Source organism: Eupeodes corollae, chromosome 1 (genome assembly GCF_945859685.1).
Source record: "Eupeodes corollae chromosome 1, idEupCoro1.1, whole genome shotgun sequence".
In the NCBI taxonomy this organism is placed as follows: domain Eukaryota; kingdom Metazoa; phylum Arthropoda; class Insecta; order Diptera; family Syrphidae; genus Eupeodes; species Eupeodes corollae.
Window position 1 is genome coordinate 39,547,723 of NC_079147.1, and position 15,211 is coordinate 39,562,933.

Genomic DNA, 15,211 nt, shown 5'->3' on the forward strand with positions numbered 1-15,211 from the left:
ACTTCGCAAACCACTTCTAGTTCCTAGTACAAAAAGTATCAACAAAATTAATGTCTACAAAACACTCCTCATGCAAGCTCATGGTGTACCCCAGGGCTCCGTTTTGTCTCCGACTCTCTTCCTTATATTCATAAACTATCTCTTGTCTGTCACTTCTAATCCATTAAACTGTTTCGCCGACGACAGTACCCTCAGCTTTTCATATTCGTTTCAAGATTCACATCCTTGTCCTTCGAATGTGGAATTTCAACGGCAGCGTATGATAAGCTCATTAAATTCTGATCTTGACAGCATTGTCCAATGGGGAATCAAAAACCGTGTAGAATTTAATGCTTCCAAAACTCAATGCTGTCTCCTGTCGGTAAAGCGTAACCCACCCCCGATGCCGCTATCCATGAGCGGCACTTGCGTCCAGGAAACTAATCAACTTTCAGTACTTGGTATGAATATCACAGATCACCTCTTATGGAATGATCACATATTCGATCTCGCCAAAAATGATGCCAGATGCTTAGGATTTCTCCGAAGATGCAAGAAATTTTTCACCCCTTCTGATCTGGCTATAATCTACAAAGCTTTTATCCGTCCAAAGCTTGAATATAATTCGCATATCTGGGCAGGTGCCCCCAAAACAAATTTAAATCTCTTGGATAGAATTCAAAAAGGGCTTTAAAAATGATAGGCGACAGAACTATAATTGAAACATTTACATCGCTAGATCACCGTCGCAATGTTTCATGCCTTTCGTTATTTTATAGATATTTTTACAAACAATGTTCTGTCGAATTAGCCAGTTGCATTCCACCCCTTAAACAATTCAGCCGTAATACTCACACTTCTAGGAATGCTCATCAGTTTACCCTTGAGCTCAATTTCGGGCGTACTGTTAAGTACAGAGATTCTTTCTTAAATCGCACATCGAGAATGTGGAATGCTTTGGCTAACTCTGTTTTTCCCTCCCATTTTGATGTTCAGAACTTTAAGACCAATGTGCACCGGTATCTCCTCTTAAATCCTTCCCTATTTTCCTAACGCTCGCACTGTGTTATATTTAAACACATATAAAGGGTACTAATAACCCCTTGAGTGCTTGTGAATACAAGAAAAAAAAAAGCTACAAGTCCACCACGATTTGTATTTTGTATTGTAAAGAAATATTACTTATTTCCTTTCCAATTTGATAAAGAACCCTTTTACAAAAAGCATTAAATGAAGTTGTGCAGAAAATAAATAAATCATAGAGTAATAAAGTTCAGCTTTCAGTTGAATAAAAAAACATGATCAGCTCTCATTTTGATAAAAGTTGACTTAACTTTCCAGTCAACTTTCCATTAAAGTTGCCTCAATTGGAAGGTAATTTTTTGCAGCTGGTCAATCAGATACTAGAAACTTGCCTAACTTTCAAGTCCCTTATGTCGTTTTAACCTGCCCAATGACAATCGATCATGTTTTTTCATTCATGCACAATTTTATTTAATTTCTTGTGAATAAAAATGACCTACTGATTGATTTGTCTACCTTTAGCGATGTCAAAGCAGCGTGATTGCAAATATGGAGACATTGTTGAAAGTTGCTTCTATACCTAGGAAAGCAACTAAAGTGCATGTAGAGCAGTTTCTAAAGATTTATCTTAATTGTATACATGTTGAGCGTTGAATAACAAAGATTTGTTTATGTTTGCCCTCATATATAAATCAGACGTTTAAATGTTTTATTGGAAGGAATGATGATGAGGCTTATATATGTTAGATCTTTAGGGTTTACAGGGCTAGGTTTCTCCTCTTAGGAATAAACCAACCTTTGAATTCTCTTAATGACAACGGAGTGTGAGCCAGTTTTATACAACTATTCTAGACGTCATTGGAAAGAATGGGCATTAAAACACTCGAATTTTTTTTAAGTTTCGCTGGAATTATTCCATCAACCAACTATCATGTCAGACTATTCTACCCCACGATAGATTACTACTTGGGAACTACAATTAAAGACAGATTTTATTTTGTACTAGTTTAACTAAATACAACTTTAGATCAATAATTGGTAACAAAAAACAAAAATATCTTGGAGATTCACTAGTAAATAAATTAAAGACAGCCCCGTCGAGAGGGAGGGGAAAAGGGGGGAACCCCTCAGGGCCCGGGATTGTCTAGGGCTCCGTAAAATAAAAAGCAGTGAGGAGAGGGTACATACATATGTACATACCTATTTCCACTTACTATTCCCACTTATTTTTAGAGGCCCGAAAATTTAAAATCATTCATGCTTTTGCGTTTGGGCCCCTGTTTGCATGTTATCTACCAATCTATCAGTCACAAGCTTTTCGATTTGGGCCCCTGATTATTATCACCATGTGCAGCTCAAAGCCTTAACTTGTTTGGAGTCTATTCAGCGGAATGTTGAACTGCCGCAATCACATTATTTGGTGTTGTTCAAAAGTAATTTAACTTGTTTTGCAACGTTGCGTTGGGAAATTCTTAAGAAAAATGTGCGGGTTCCCTTCACAAACTTTCCGATACAAGGTGGTCAGCAAGAATTGATGCAGTAAAACTATTTGCAAATCATACGAAAAACCTTAGAACATCATAAGAAGCCTTAAGTAATATTAATTTAACTGATGAAGCTCGAAAAGATGTAAATGGCGTCCTGATGTCTTCGATCATTCTTTAAGCCAGAAACTTGACTATTGGCGTTGAAATTCGAAATCTTGACAAATTGATCTCTGATTTGAACATTAATCGAAACGCATGGGATCAAATTTTATTTGAATGCAAATGAGTTGCTGGATTGGGGGATGTTCGAGAATCGTTCCCATCGAACTGAAAAAGGCAATTTAAGAAGCATTTTGGGGAAATAAAGGAGTCGGAGAGCAAATTGAAACAAACGAAGAAATCAATTTCAAGAGAAACACCCTTTACTTGATAGTTGATTCAATTATATCTGGAATTACTAAGTTTCATACAAAAGTATAACTCGCATGTGTCTCAAGAATAAATAATTCATCTGAAACACGTTTATGAACCCAATTTTGAAGCAGAACTTCCGCTCAATGCTATTTATTCCCGGATCTTGGAGACGATATTCCCCAACATTTGTATTGCTCAATGTGTGTTTTCCACCATATCTGTAACCGTAGCTAGTGCCGAACGTTCATTTAGCGTCTTTGCCAGAACAAAGAATTTTCATCGTTCGTGGTAATCACAAGATCGTGTTTCCGGACATGGTACACTATGCATCAAAGCACCTTTGGCAAGGAAATTGAATTTCGATGCAATTATAAGTTGTCTTGCTGCTCAGAAATCTTGGAAAGCACGTTTGCCAAACAAAAAATATTCCATTGAATGCAAACTTTTTTAAGACAAATTTCGCTCTATTTTATTTTCATAGTAGGTAAAAGATCTTCATGCTATTTTTTTTTTAAATATTTAATCGACCGTGTTATCATTTACTAACATGTCGTTGGCAATATCGAATGGAATGTATGATTCTGTTCGGAATCTGATCTACTTGCATGTTGAATTATTTTCTATCCATCCTCCATTTCAACTAAACTGGACGATACCCGTGAGATCGATTTTGATTTGATAATAAATTAACACTTTGCAAACAAAAAATTATTATTTCTGTTAATTACAACCATTTGTATGCTATTCGTTATTGAAATTAGAACGTATCATATCAGTAGGCATGAACTTTGAAAAACAAAAATGGTAAATATGGGGAGTCCCTAAATTTTTCAGTCCTGGGCCTGGAATTTGTCTTGACGGCCCTGATCAAAGATACCTTTTCTTAAAATAGCCTTAACATTTAAATGTCTCAAAAGAATTAACTACCCCATTTATCTACATAGGACACAATAGATCCTTACAAAATATACTTCCCTTAATGTTTGTCCATGCAATATTCTTCCGTATCACTCAAAATTTAAAGGCTTTCTAACAGTTTACCATTGAGCTGAGTTTAAGACGAACTGTCTATCGAAGAGTTTTTTTTTACACACGCATATAAAAAATGTCAAAGCCTTAACACAACTCTATTTTTCCCTCCCATTTCTATATTCTAAACAACAAGATCAACGAGTATCCCCTCCTCTATCCTTCTCAACATGTTAATGTTGTAAAAGAAATTACTTTAACATTAAAAATCGGAACGTTATTTTTTTTTTAATTTATTAGTTTTAGTATAGTTTTTTTTTTTTAATGTAATACAAATTAATAAATATTTCAATACAAAAACATAAAATTATTTGTCTGGAAATTCTGTAAGGTCGTAAAGATAAACATTGGAAATTAAACAGTCTCCATCCTAAAAGAAAACAGATTAAGAAAAAAATGAAATAGAAAACAATCAATTGAATTCCACAAAACTTACAGCTGGTGAAATTCCAACCAATGCATCAGCATGTCCATAAAACTCCTCTTTGAGCGAAATGACAATAGTTTGTAGGTTCATCGTATGATCGCGAATATAAGATGCGACTTTTCCAATGTTCGTATTATCCAAAGCTGCATCAATTTCGTCAAGAACAAAAAATGGAGCAGGTTGAAAACTTTAAAAGAAAATTCATTAATTCTCAAACTTTTATAAACAATCCGAAAATGTCAAACCTGTGAATAGAAAACAACAAAGCTAAAGCAGCAATTGTCTTCTCACCACCACTCAAATTACTCATCGGTTGGAAACGTTTTCCCGGTGCAACACAATTATAATTTATTCCATCTAAATAGGGTTCTTCAGGATTATCCGGACCCAAATAGGCTTGAGCTGCTTCGTTGCGTGCTAGAGATTTATAAATGCCATCGATTGCCTCCGAAATATGATTACAACAACGAATGAATTTTTCAGCACGTTCGTTTTTGACCTTTTCAAATGCTGCTTTTGCTTTCTTAGCCTTGCGACGGGCATTTTCAAATTCTTCATTTGTAGAGGCGACTTTTTCGGTAACACGATCCAATTTTTGCATGGCTTTCATGTTGGGTGTTTGAATTCGCTCAAGAATGTCCAATTTGGATTGTAAATCCTTTTGCAGAGAATCGTTGGTTTTTTTGAAGTGTGAGTCGTCTTTAAGTTTACAAAGTTCACGAGGCAACGAGCTGTAGTTGACTTCAATTCTAAAATAAAGGGATTTTCATGTGAAACAGAGGATTCATTAATTTAAAGGATTTTCAAAGAAAACTTACAGATTTTCCTTTTCAAGAATCATAGAAGTCGATGTTCCATTTGTTGTAGTTTCCGAATCACCTTGCCGAACTGCATCATCCAGAGATCCTTTATGTAATGGAATAGCTATACAATCCATCTAAAACCATATAATCTCAATCAGTTAATTGACCAATTAAGTATTAAAAATATTTTACAACCTTAGATTGCATCAGCAAATTATGTCTCTCGTTCTTTTTAGTCTCAATTTTCGCCTCAATGCCAGACACTTGACTACCCAGGGAATGAATTTCTTTAGCCAAGTTTGCAACATCACGACGAGCCTTTCAAAAAGTTGCACAAGATTTCAAATGAGTACGTGAAGTAAGAATAAAAATATTACCTTCGAGATTTCTTCCTCCATTTCATCAACGGCAGTCTTTTTGGTTAGTTTTCCTTGCTTTAACTTTTCAATAGCTTCTTTATCTTGTTCGATTTCTTTCAAGTACCGTTTTTCAGCTACTTTTAGATCTTCCAGGGCGTCTTCTTCATCCTGAACGGCTCTCTCCCAACGTTCCAAATTTTCTTAACAACAACCAAAATCAATTTTAATTAAAAACATTTCTTATTAAAACCCTTAACAGGATCTCACTTTTTGTGTCCTTTTGTTTCTCAAAATCTAATTGCGTATTAATTGCATCGATTTGCTGTTCGAACTCAGCCCGCTTCCTGGCACGCTCTTGTTGCATTACGAGTTCCCGCTCTTCGTATTGACGGATGTTTTTGACACCTAAACGACGACAGAATTTAGCAAAAACTTTATCTTCGACGTTGTTCATGTTTTCTTTGATCTCCTGAATACGCTGATCACGCTTTAACATTCGGCGTTCGATTTCACTAATTTTTGGCTAGGAACAAAAAAGAAAGTACATGTTTTAAAAGAAAGATAAACTAAATTTGTAGGTTTTCTCTTACGCCAAATTCATCAAGTTGACCTTGAACATCCTTTAACTGCCTGTCAAATTGTGAAATTGATTTTTTGGACGATTCCAAATCTACCATACTGTACTTTAGACGATTTGCTAAGCCCTAAAAAGTTTCAGAAGCAGAGATTAAAAATTGTATACAATCAATAACAGCTTAATTTATATCTTGCCTGAATTTGGCTCTCAACAGTTGCCAGCTCACTCTGCTTGCGTGATTTCTTCACCAACTCCTTCATTTCCTCGGTGAGTTTTTCTTTTTGCATTTTCAACTGTGCCATATGCTTCTCGTCCCATCGTTTGGCTTTCCGAGCCAAATCATGACTACCACCAGATATGATACCAGATTTCTGATAGAATGTTCCATCCAAAGCGAGAGCATCAAATCGACTGCGATCAATTTCGTAGGCAACTTTCATGGCATCCTCAGGGGTCTCACAGACGAGGGCGTTGTTGGTTGCAAACAAGACAGCACGCTCAATCTCTGGCGGATCGAATTTAAGGACATCAAAGACCAGCTTCACATTACGAGGCTCCGAGATGTTTCTCAATCGTTCTTTCAGTGGCTTCACTTGCAAATAGTCCAGTGGCAGGAAAGTCTCTACTTCCAACATTTGCTCCTTGAGGATCTGAATGCAGTGACGTGCTGTCTTCTCAGTATCGACAATTATGGCCTCCATGTATTTACCCAGCACCTTGGTAACTGCAACGTTGTATCGTTTGTGTGTGGGTTGACACATGTTAATCATCCGATCGTATACTCCGGGGACCTGTTTCTTAAACAACTCCACAACTTCTTGCTTTTTCTTTCGGCGAGCATCTTCGTGTTTATCAATTCTGGCATCGCCCAACTGATCACGAACATTCTCCAACTCACGTTGCTTCTCTGCAATTTTCTCCTTCGATGAGCCAACATCACGCCTTAGATCTTCCTTTATACGATTCTGCTCCTCAAGAGCCGCCTGACTGGATTTGATGTGATCCATAAGCTTATCGTGTCGCTTCATGGCTTCTTCCTTCTGAAGAGTCAACTTCTTAAATGCCTCATCGATTGATGCTTTGCGGTTCATTTCGCTGTCAAGTAAATCCTGATCGGATTTTTGCTCACGATTGACCGAATCCAAATTCGATCGATATTGTGTGGCTGTTGCTTCAGCTTCTTGCTTGAGACGATCATACTCCTGAACGAGACCCTCTTCCATGTGAACACTCTTGCCACGCCTCTGAGATTCTCCCTCGATCTCTTCTTCGAAGCGTTTCTTCAAAGCCTCAACATCGGCTAGTTTTTGATCCAAATTCCTGATGTCACATTGATGGGCATTGTCAGCTTCTTTGGCTGTCTCTAGGGTCTTTACCAATGACGTGAGTTTCTTTTGACAATGCGATACCTTTTCTTTGGCCTTTATGAAGAGTGGTCGTTTTTTATTGATTGAAGTTTCAACTTCACGAATTTCTTGATCGACTTTGGCCAGATCACGACCTATTTTGCCGGATTCTTTTTTCTTCTCCTTTAGGACTTCATCGGCTTGTTCTTTCTTCACTTCGACGGCTTTTATTTCCTCCTGTTTGGCTTCCAGATCTTTGTTGAGTTTCTCGATGTCTTTCTCGACGTGAAAGAGCCGAAACAATTGATATTCCACTTGTTTTTCGTTCTAAAATAAAATGTATAAAATACAAAATTAAGTATGATAAAGATTACGCAGGTTAACACTATTTTAATTCTTGGGTTCTTGATATTATTTTCTTGTCCCTCCTTGGTAAACTAATTTTATTCAAGCTATAAACTTAATATAACTTAACAACAAAGTAACTTATAGCTAAGGATGAGGCTGTAAAAAGGGACTGTCTTGGAGACGATGTCTTAGGTAAGAAGTGCTTAGAGTTAAGGAAGATGGGGTTGTAAAGGTTTAGGACAGTAAATGGATCCAGAAAGCAAACGTTGGATGAACTTAAGAACTAAGTAACTTATAGCTAAGGATGAGGCAGTTTGGAGACGATTTCTTAAAAACTTAAGAAGTAAGTAACTTATAGCTAACGAAGAGGCTGGTGAAAGGACAGTTTTGGAGACGATGGCTTAGGCAAAAAGTGCTAGGAATATGCGTTAAGGAATATGCGAGTTATGTAAAAAAGTTAGGACAGTTAATGAATCCAGAAAGCAGACGTTGGATGAACAAGATTTTATTTATCTGTCTTTACATCATCATGCCAAAGTAGGCCTCGGAGGACAAATCGAATTGAACGCCTTCGAACCTTTTAATTTTTGAAATATGTACGCCTTGGTAAGGAGACCATACTCGAAATGCATATTCAAGGATGGGACTGACAAAGGAGATATAGAGATCAGGTAACCTAGAGGCTTCTTTGGCCAACGTTTTACAAAACAGAGCGCTGAGTTATCTTTTAGTTTTATATAATCTATATGAGCACAGAAATTTAATCTTTGGTCACATAAGAGCCCAAGGTTTCAAAGAATCAAAACAGAGGAAATGGGTTGGTCATAGAGAAAGCATCGACTCTGGTGCTGCGAAGTTCTTACTCGCTTTCTTGAAATAATTGACTGACATTTGTTTGTTTATATTTAGGTCTAAGCAGTTTTTTACACCAGATAGAGAAGTTGCCGAGAACTTCCTAAATAGGGTAACAATCATGCATCGACGAAATGTAAAGCAAGATATGGGAATATGCAAAGATCAACTCTATATCATTTATGATGAAGAGAGAGAGAGGGCCTAAGTGGCTACCTTGTGGTACGCCAGAGATAGTAAGAAATGGTAGGAGAGAGCCACCTGAAGCGAACGTTATATACGCGGCTTTATAGGTAAGAATAAATCTATTCCAACAAAATCGATTTAAAGCTAGCCAAGAGTAGAAAGCTTAAAGGGCATAAGTCTGTACGATATTTTGTGAAAGGCTTTGCTAAAGTTAGTGGAAACTCCGTCAACTTCGATTCTCTTTAAAGCGCCAAAACTGTTAAGGACATGAATTCTACACGATTGGTAGTTGTAGACTTGAGTTTCATAAAACCATGTTGTTTAAGGTAATTGAAAGATTTTCACTAAAAAATTCAAATATCGTAGATGTTTTCAAATAGTTTTGGAATATGAGACAGTTTGACAATTGCGCGATAGTTTATAATACTATCTTTGGGGTCTATTTTGTGAACTGGAGTATCAAAGAATGTTTCAAACACCAGGGGAAATTACCCTTGATCTAAAGATAGATAGACTAGAATTAGAAGATTGTGATAGCCAGCTAATATAGACAAAGAATGAACATGAGAAGCACCCGATCGATGACATAGAGAGATGTCGCAACTCGCAACAGAAATGAGGTTCGTAAATTGTATCAAAAATTAAAAAGAAGCTCCCAAGGGTAAAAGTCACGAACCGAAGCCTTTAAGGGGAACATCATATTAGAACCGCAGTCTTTATTGATAATATGGAAAGACCACTTCTCCAAAATATAACGCTGTAATGGAGATGGCACACCATTCAATCCAGGCGACGCAGAACAACATTTCCACCTACCAGACCTCGGCGAAGTAAAGATAACTTTATCGAAACTGAAGCCTAACATAGCTGTTGGAGGTGACGGCATCGCTGCCGAATTATTCAAAGCAGTAGGGGATGACTTGGTGGGAGCACCAACTCATCTGCAAAATATGCTCGGCAGAAAGCATGCCCGGCAAGTGGAACCTCAGCATAGTTTACCCAATACACAAGATAGGAGACCCTCTGAACTGGTTGCACTAGTCTCCTGAACATCGCGTAGAAGATCCTTCCTTCCATACTTATCAACAACCTGTTAAGTCCATACCAGTGTGGCTTTAGAGCAGGTATGTCCACCATTGACCAAATATTCACATTAAGGCAGATCTTGGAAAAAAACCAGGAACTTCAAATCGATACCCACCATCTCTTTATCGATTTTAAAGCCGCGTATGACATCATCCATAGGAAAGAGCTCTACACAGCAATGTCTATTTTTGGCATCCCTGTCAAACTTATCCGTTTGGGCAGAATGACGATGGAGAATGCACGCTGCTCTATCAAGGTCGGACAAGATCTCACCGATGTATTTGATATCTAAAAAGGTTTTAAACAGGGCGATGCATTGCCATGCAACTTCTTCAAGATCGTTCTGGAAAAAATTGTGCAAAACTCAACCGCCAACACAAAGGTCCATCCAATTACTCGAATGCGCCGATGATATTGACAAAATTGTAAGATCAAAGCGTGATGACAGTGGAGCGTTTTTGAGCAAGACCAAGTCATCAAAAAAGGATAAGTTCTTCCGAACGACGACATCTTGGTCAAAATTTCCTCATGGACAGCTATAACTTTGAGGTAGTCAAGGACTTTGTCTACATAGGCACCGCTATAAATTCAGAAAACGGCACCAGCGCTAAAATCAAACGATGAGAAACTCTTGCTTCTCTTCGTTCTTTGAAGGCAATTGAACAGTAAAGTTCGCATCTAAATTTATCATCAATAAGACACTCATCATACCAATTCCCATTTATGGCGCTTGGAAAGATGAGCTCGTCTTACGATGCTTCGGGAGTAAAATTCTTCGGGTGATTTTTGGTCCCGTCTGCATAGATGGAGAGTTAAGGAGAGAAACGACGAACTGTACAGCGGCACTGATCAAATCAAAAGAATAAAAGTCCAGATAGTAAAAGGAGACAGCTAGCTAAGGACTGAGTCGGCTGGAGAGGCATATTGGTTGAGACCTAGTCCGCTTAGGTCTGTAGTAAGTAAGTATTTTTTTACACAGGTTTCCAATACAGTGTAAAAGTATGAATAAGACTTAAAAATTGTTTTTCTTAATACCACACAAATAGATTATATGTAGATGCTCTGAAATCAGCTGGAAATTAGCTTTTCCGAAATTAAAATAGTGTAAGAAGTCTTTGAAATTACTATGTTTTAGAAGATGGCCGTCAAAGTTAAAAAAAAACCGCAATTGGTAGAAGGTATTTATTTACAAATATTCGATATAGCAGAGTTTGGTTCAAGCACTGCCGTACTTATAACGTCAGATGAAAAAACTAAATAGACTTGTTGACTGAAAGAATTGTTAATAAAGCTTACTTGCTGTAAATACGTGCAGATAATATATTCTAATAACATAAGCTCCTGTTGAGACGAATCTTCTTCTGATGTGACCCAGTTAGTGTATGGTGAGTTAAAGTCATCTAAGAGAAAATTACTGCTATCCAAACTAATGATATGATCAAGAGTTCAACAAAAGCTGGGTTTTTGGAGGAGTGTTGATATTTATCTTTCGACTGAACAGATCTTTAAAAGCAAATAATTTTAATTGTCAGACTCCGCCTCCTTCTAAATATGATTTATCCACATATAACAGGCTTTTTTGAAATGTATGGACTCTTGTTCAAACAGTTTCATGCGAAAGACGGCAGCGTGATTTTTCTTAATGCTTTCTGAGCACATGAGATAACATTTTTTTACTAAATGTAAAGGTCTCAACATGCCTAAATCGGTGAAACAGCGTTACACACCTTAGTACGCACTGTCGAATATACCCTTAATCATAAAGAGTTCACTATGGTTGCTTTCCTTGACATCGAAGGTATTTTTTACAAACGTGGACACATCTGCAATCACATCTGCGCTAACATCTCTATATGTAGAGAGTTCGCTTCGGCAGTTAATTCATTTAATGCTTACTAGCAGAATAATTAACTCAAAACTGGGCAACTCTTCTGGCATACAATTCGTTAGTAGAAGTACACCGCAATGTGGTGTTCCATTCCCTCTCCTCTGGAACCTATTGGCAAATGAAATCCTAGCCTATGCAGACGACGTTACTATAGCAGTTTCAGGAAAGCATCTTAACACCTTAAAAGAACTCTTACAAAATGCCTTAGCTAAATTAATATTTTGATGTGGACTGGGTGTTAACCGACACAAAACCGATCTAGTCTTATTTTCGAGGAGATACAAAATTCCATTTATCAACCCTCCCTTTAAAGAAATCCAATTAAAATTCTCAGGCGAGGCTAAGTACCTGGGTCCTATTTTTGAAAAAATAACTAAATTGGAAACGCAATGTACAGGAAAGAGTCAAAAAAGCTACTGTAGCTCTCTTTTCTTGCAAAAGGTAATAAATGGGGCTTACAGAATCACGCATTGCCTATACATATCGGTAATCAGACCGATTTTAATGTACGGTGTGAAAATATGGTGGACTGCTTTAGAGAAAGGTATAAAAAGGGAAAAGGTAAATAAAGTCCAACGTTCAGCTTGCCTATGTATAAGCGGATCGCTTCGCACGACCCCATCTAAGGCACTGGACACCTTACTATACTTAACAAATCTTGACATATTTAGCAAACCAATAGCCGCATTTGCAATTATTTATTTATTGTATTTAGAATCAATTCCAAAGCACATAGACTACATCACCCCCAACTACAATTCGACATAAATTTCCAGATTTCTACGCCTCCCAATTCTTTTTGGGAGGATAGGACATTCCTGGAAAACAAAGGAAGGAGTTGGTCTAGGTGTCTACTCTGAACGACTGAAATTAAGTCTCTCATTCCGCCTTCCCAATTATTGTAGCGTATTCCAGGCGGAAATTTTGGCGATAAAGGAAGTCTTGTCCTGGCTTAAAGAAAACGTGATGTCGACATCTGATATCCGCATTTTCTCAGATAGTCAGGCCGCTATTAAAACTCTGGACTCCGTCTCTACAAACTCTATAACAGTCCATAACTGTCGATCTTCTGTAATGGAGATGGCACAACAGTTTAATATTCACCTTTGCTGGGTGCCGGGCCATAGAAACATTCCAGGTAACTGTAAGGCAGAACAACTCGCCAGGAACGGTACAGTACAACCCATTCTACCACTTTTGCAGAAGCTGTATGGACGAGGAAGAGGAGGAAAAAATTCTTCACCTTCTTTGTACATGCCCTGCTCTAGCTCAAAAACGCAAGAATTACCTTAGGGAATTCTTCTTTAACGATCTAAATCATATCAACATAATCAGCCTCTCACGTTTCGTAAGGGACACAAACTGGTTCCATTGAGCTTATTAGGAAGCTTCAAGATTCGTGTGGTATCGCAATGGGCCATTAAACTGGCCTAAGTGTGTCCCTTTCCATCATGGAAAGTTACTTTAAACTAACCTAACCTAAGGGGGTCAATTGCTACTACAAACTGGAATAAAGTATGAAGTGGTGTTATTCTTAACAAAATTAGTTAACAACAGATAAAACATATCAATTTATTATTAGTAATGGTGCGGCAGAAACAAACTTTGAAAAGAGAGATGCTGTTGTATGCGTTTCAGTCCCCAGAATACAAAAATTTGGTGACATTATATTTTTTTAAAACTTACATATTCTGTCTTTAGGCGGGCATAACGATCAGCTTCCATTTTCTCGTGTTTAGCTTCTTTGCGTTCAGCAGCAATTCCTTTTTTCTTTTGGTAAGTAAATTGTGTCTCCTCTTCGGCAAGATTCATCTCTTGTTTTAGTCGATTGTAGTCGTCCTTAAGAAGTCCAGAACTAAATTAGGAGATACAATGATTTTTTTTAGCTTGAATTTGGTACACAAGTTTCAAATCATTTTCAGTTCTTACCCACTGATCTCTTCGAACAAAGCTGTACGTTCCTTGGCACTTTTCATAGCAATATTTTCCACAGCTCCTTGAAACACCAAGAAATTCTTTGCTTTAACATTGATCCCCAACTTTTCCAATCTCGACAAGTAGGTATTACTCGAAACACTCTTTAAAGACAAAAATATCAAAGTTCAATAAAATTAAGTCATATACAGAGGAATATCTTAAAAATGTACCTCTCCACTGATTCTGTACTCCGATGAACCACCCGTAACACATCTTTGGAAGTCCACTTGAGTATCTCCATTCACTATAAATTTGGCTGTAACATAACAAGAGCGCGCCACAGGTTTGCCAATCGACGCACCATGTATAAGATCGTTCAGACGTTTCACTCGAAGGCTCGATGTTTTTTCACCCATAACAAAACTTATAGCATCCATGAAATTTGATTTTCCTTTAAAATCAGTTATATTTTTGTTTTAATTTCATGGCATTTGATTGTTGAGTGTAGAAAATTAAGTTTACCTGATCCATTTGGCCCAATTACTGCTGTGAATTCCTTCAATGGTCCAACTATTAAATGGCCACGGTATGATTTGAAGTTTTCCATTTCTATGAATTTTAGAAATGCCGTTGGCATTTCCTCTTCAGGCATTTTGTTTGATTGAATTGTTTTTTGATTTCAAATAAATTAAATTCTTATTCTATTTCTAAAATAAACACAAAAATATTGAAAAACTCTTCCTTCCGATCCAAACAAAAATTAACTTTTTGTGTCTTTCTTCTGCTGTTCTTCTGAACAAACGCTTGTCTTTTTGACATTGACAGATGGGATAATTGTGAATTGGGCTACATTCACGGTGATGGTTGTGAATTATGTACTTTTATAATGTTTTGTCGTTTTCCTTTGGTCATTGATCTTTTTTTTTAATTTGCTCCAACAATTTAAAAACCTTCAATTCGAGTGAAGGTTTACAAAAATTCCAAAGATCAAACTTATTCTAAATAAACCCTTTATTTTTTGTATTGGTTATTGAATTGATAATTTCACAATGCTTTCTTGAATTCCCTTAAGCACTGTGAAACTTATTCTAAAAAAATATAGAAGAATGAATATTTTTGATTTCACTTTTAACTTTCTTATTCAAATAATTTAATCAATTTTTAAAGTTTTGATTTGAAGGATGTTTAAAACACTTATTTTTTAGATTTAAGACCAACCATGTCCAAAAGAATACTCATCAAAATTAAATTTCTTGATTGAAATATTTTGAAGTCTTATTTTTAAAACGCTATTCAAATCAACTAGCAGAAGTCCAGTCATACAATGGTCAGTAATTCCTTAATCAAAATTAGTACCATCACACTTATCAATGGAAAATTTTTGCAAATCTATCAAATACTACATGATCGAAACAAGAACCAGAAACTAGTCAGATCGGTACATTTACGGAACTAAAAACTCTTTTCTTTGCCGTCAGATCCAAAATGGA

General features: G+C 36.8%; 1 protein-coding gene across 1 annotated transcript; it reads right to left on the reverse strand.

Annotated features, from left to right (window-relative positions):
* Positions 1-4,149: 4,149 nt before the first annotated feature.
* LOC129941078 (structural maintenance of chromosomes protein 1A) lies at positions 4,150-14,514 on the reverse strand. The gene is made up of 13 exons (XM_056049623.1): positions 14,244-14,514; positions 13,952-14,172; positions 13,734-13,882; positions 13,491-13,659; positions 6,293-7,771; positions 6,112-6,225; positions 5,789-6,044; positions 5,540-5,721; positions 5,358-5,480; positions 5,178-5,296; positions 4,605-5,108; positions 4,369-4,546; positions 4,150-4,302 (listed from the first exon to the last, which is right to left on the reverse strand). The coding sequence occupies exons 1-13, from the start codon at positions 14,371-14,373 to the stop codon at positions 4,240-4,242; spliced, it is 3,687 nt and encodes a 1,228-aa protein (XP_055905598.1). The 5' UTR covers positions 14,374-14,514; the 3' UTR covers positions 4,150-4,239.
* Positions 14,515-15,211: the final 697 nt, after the last annotated feature.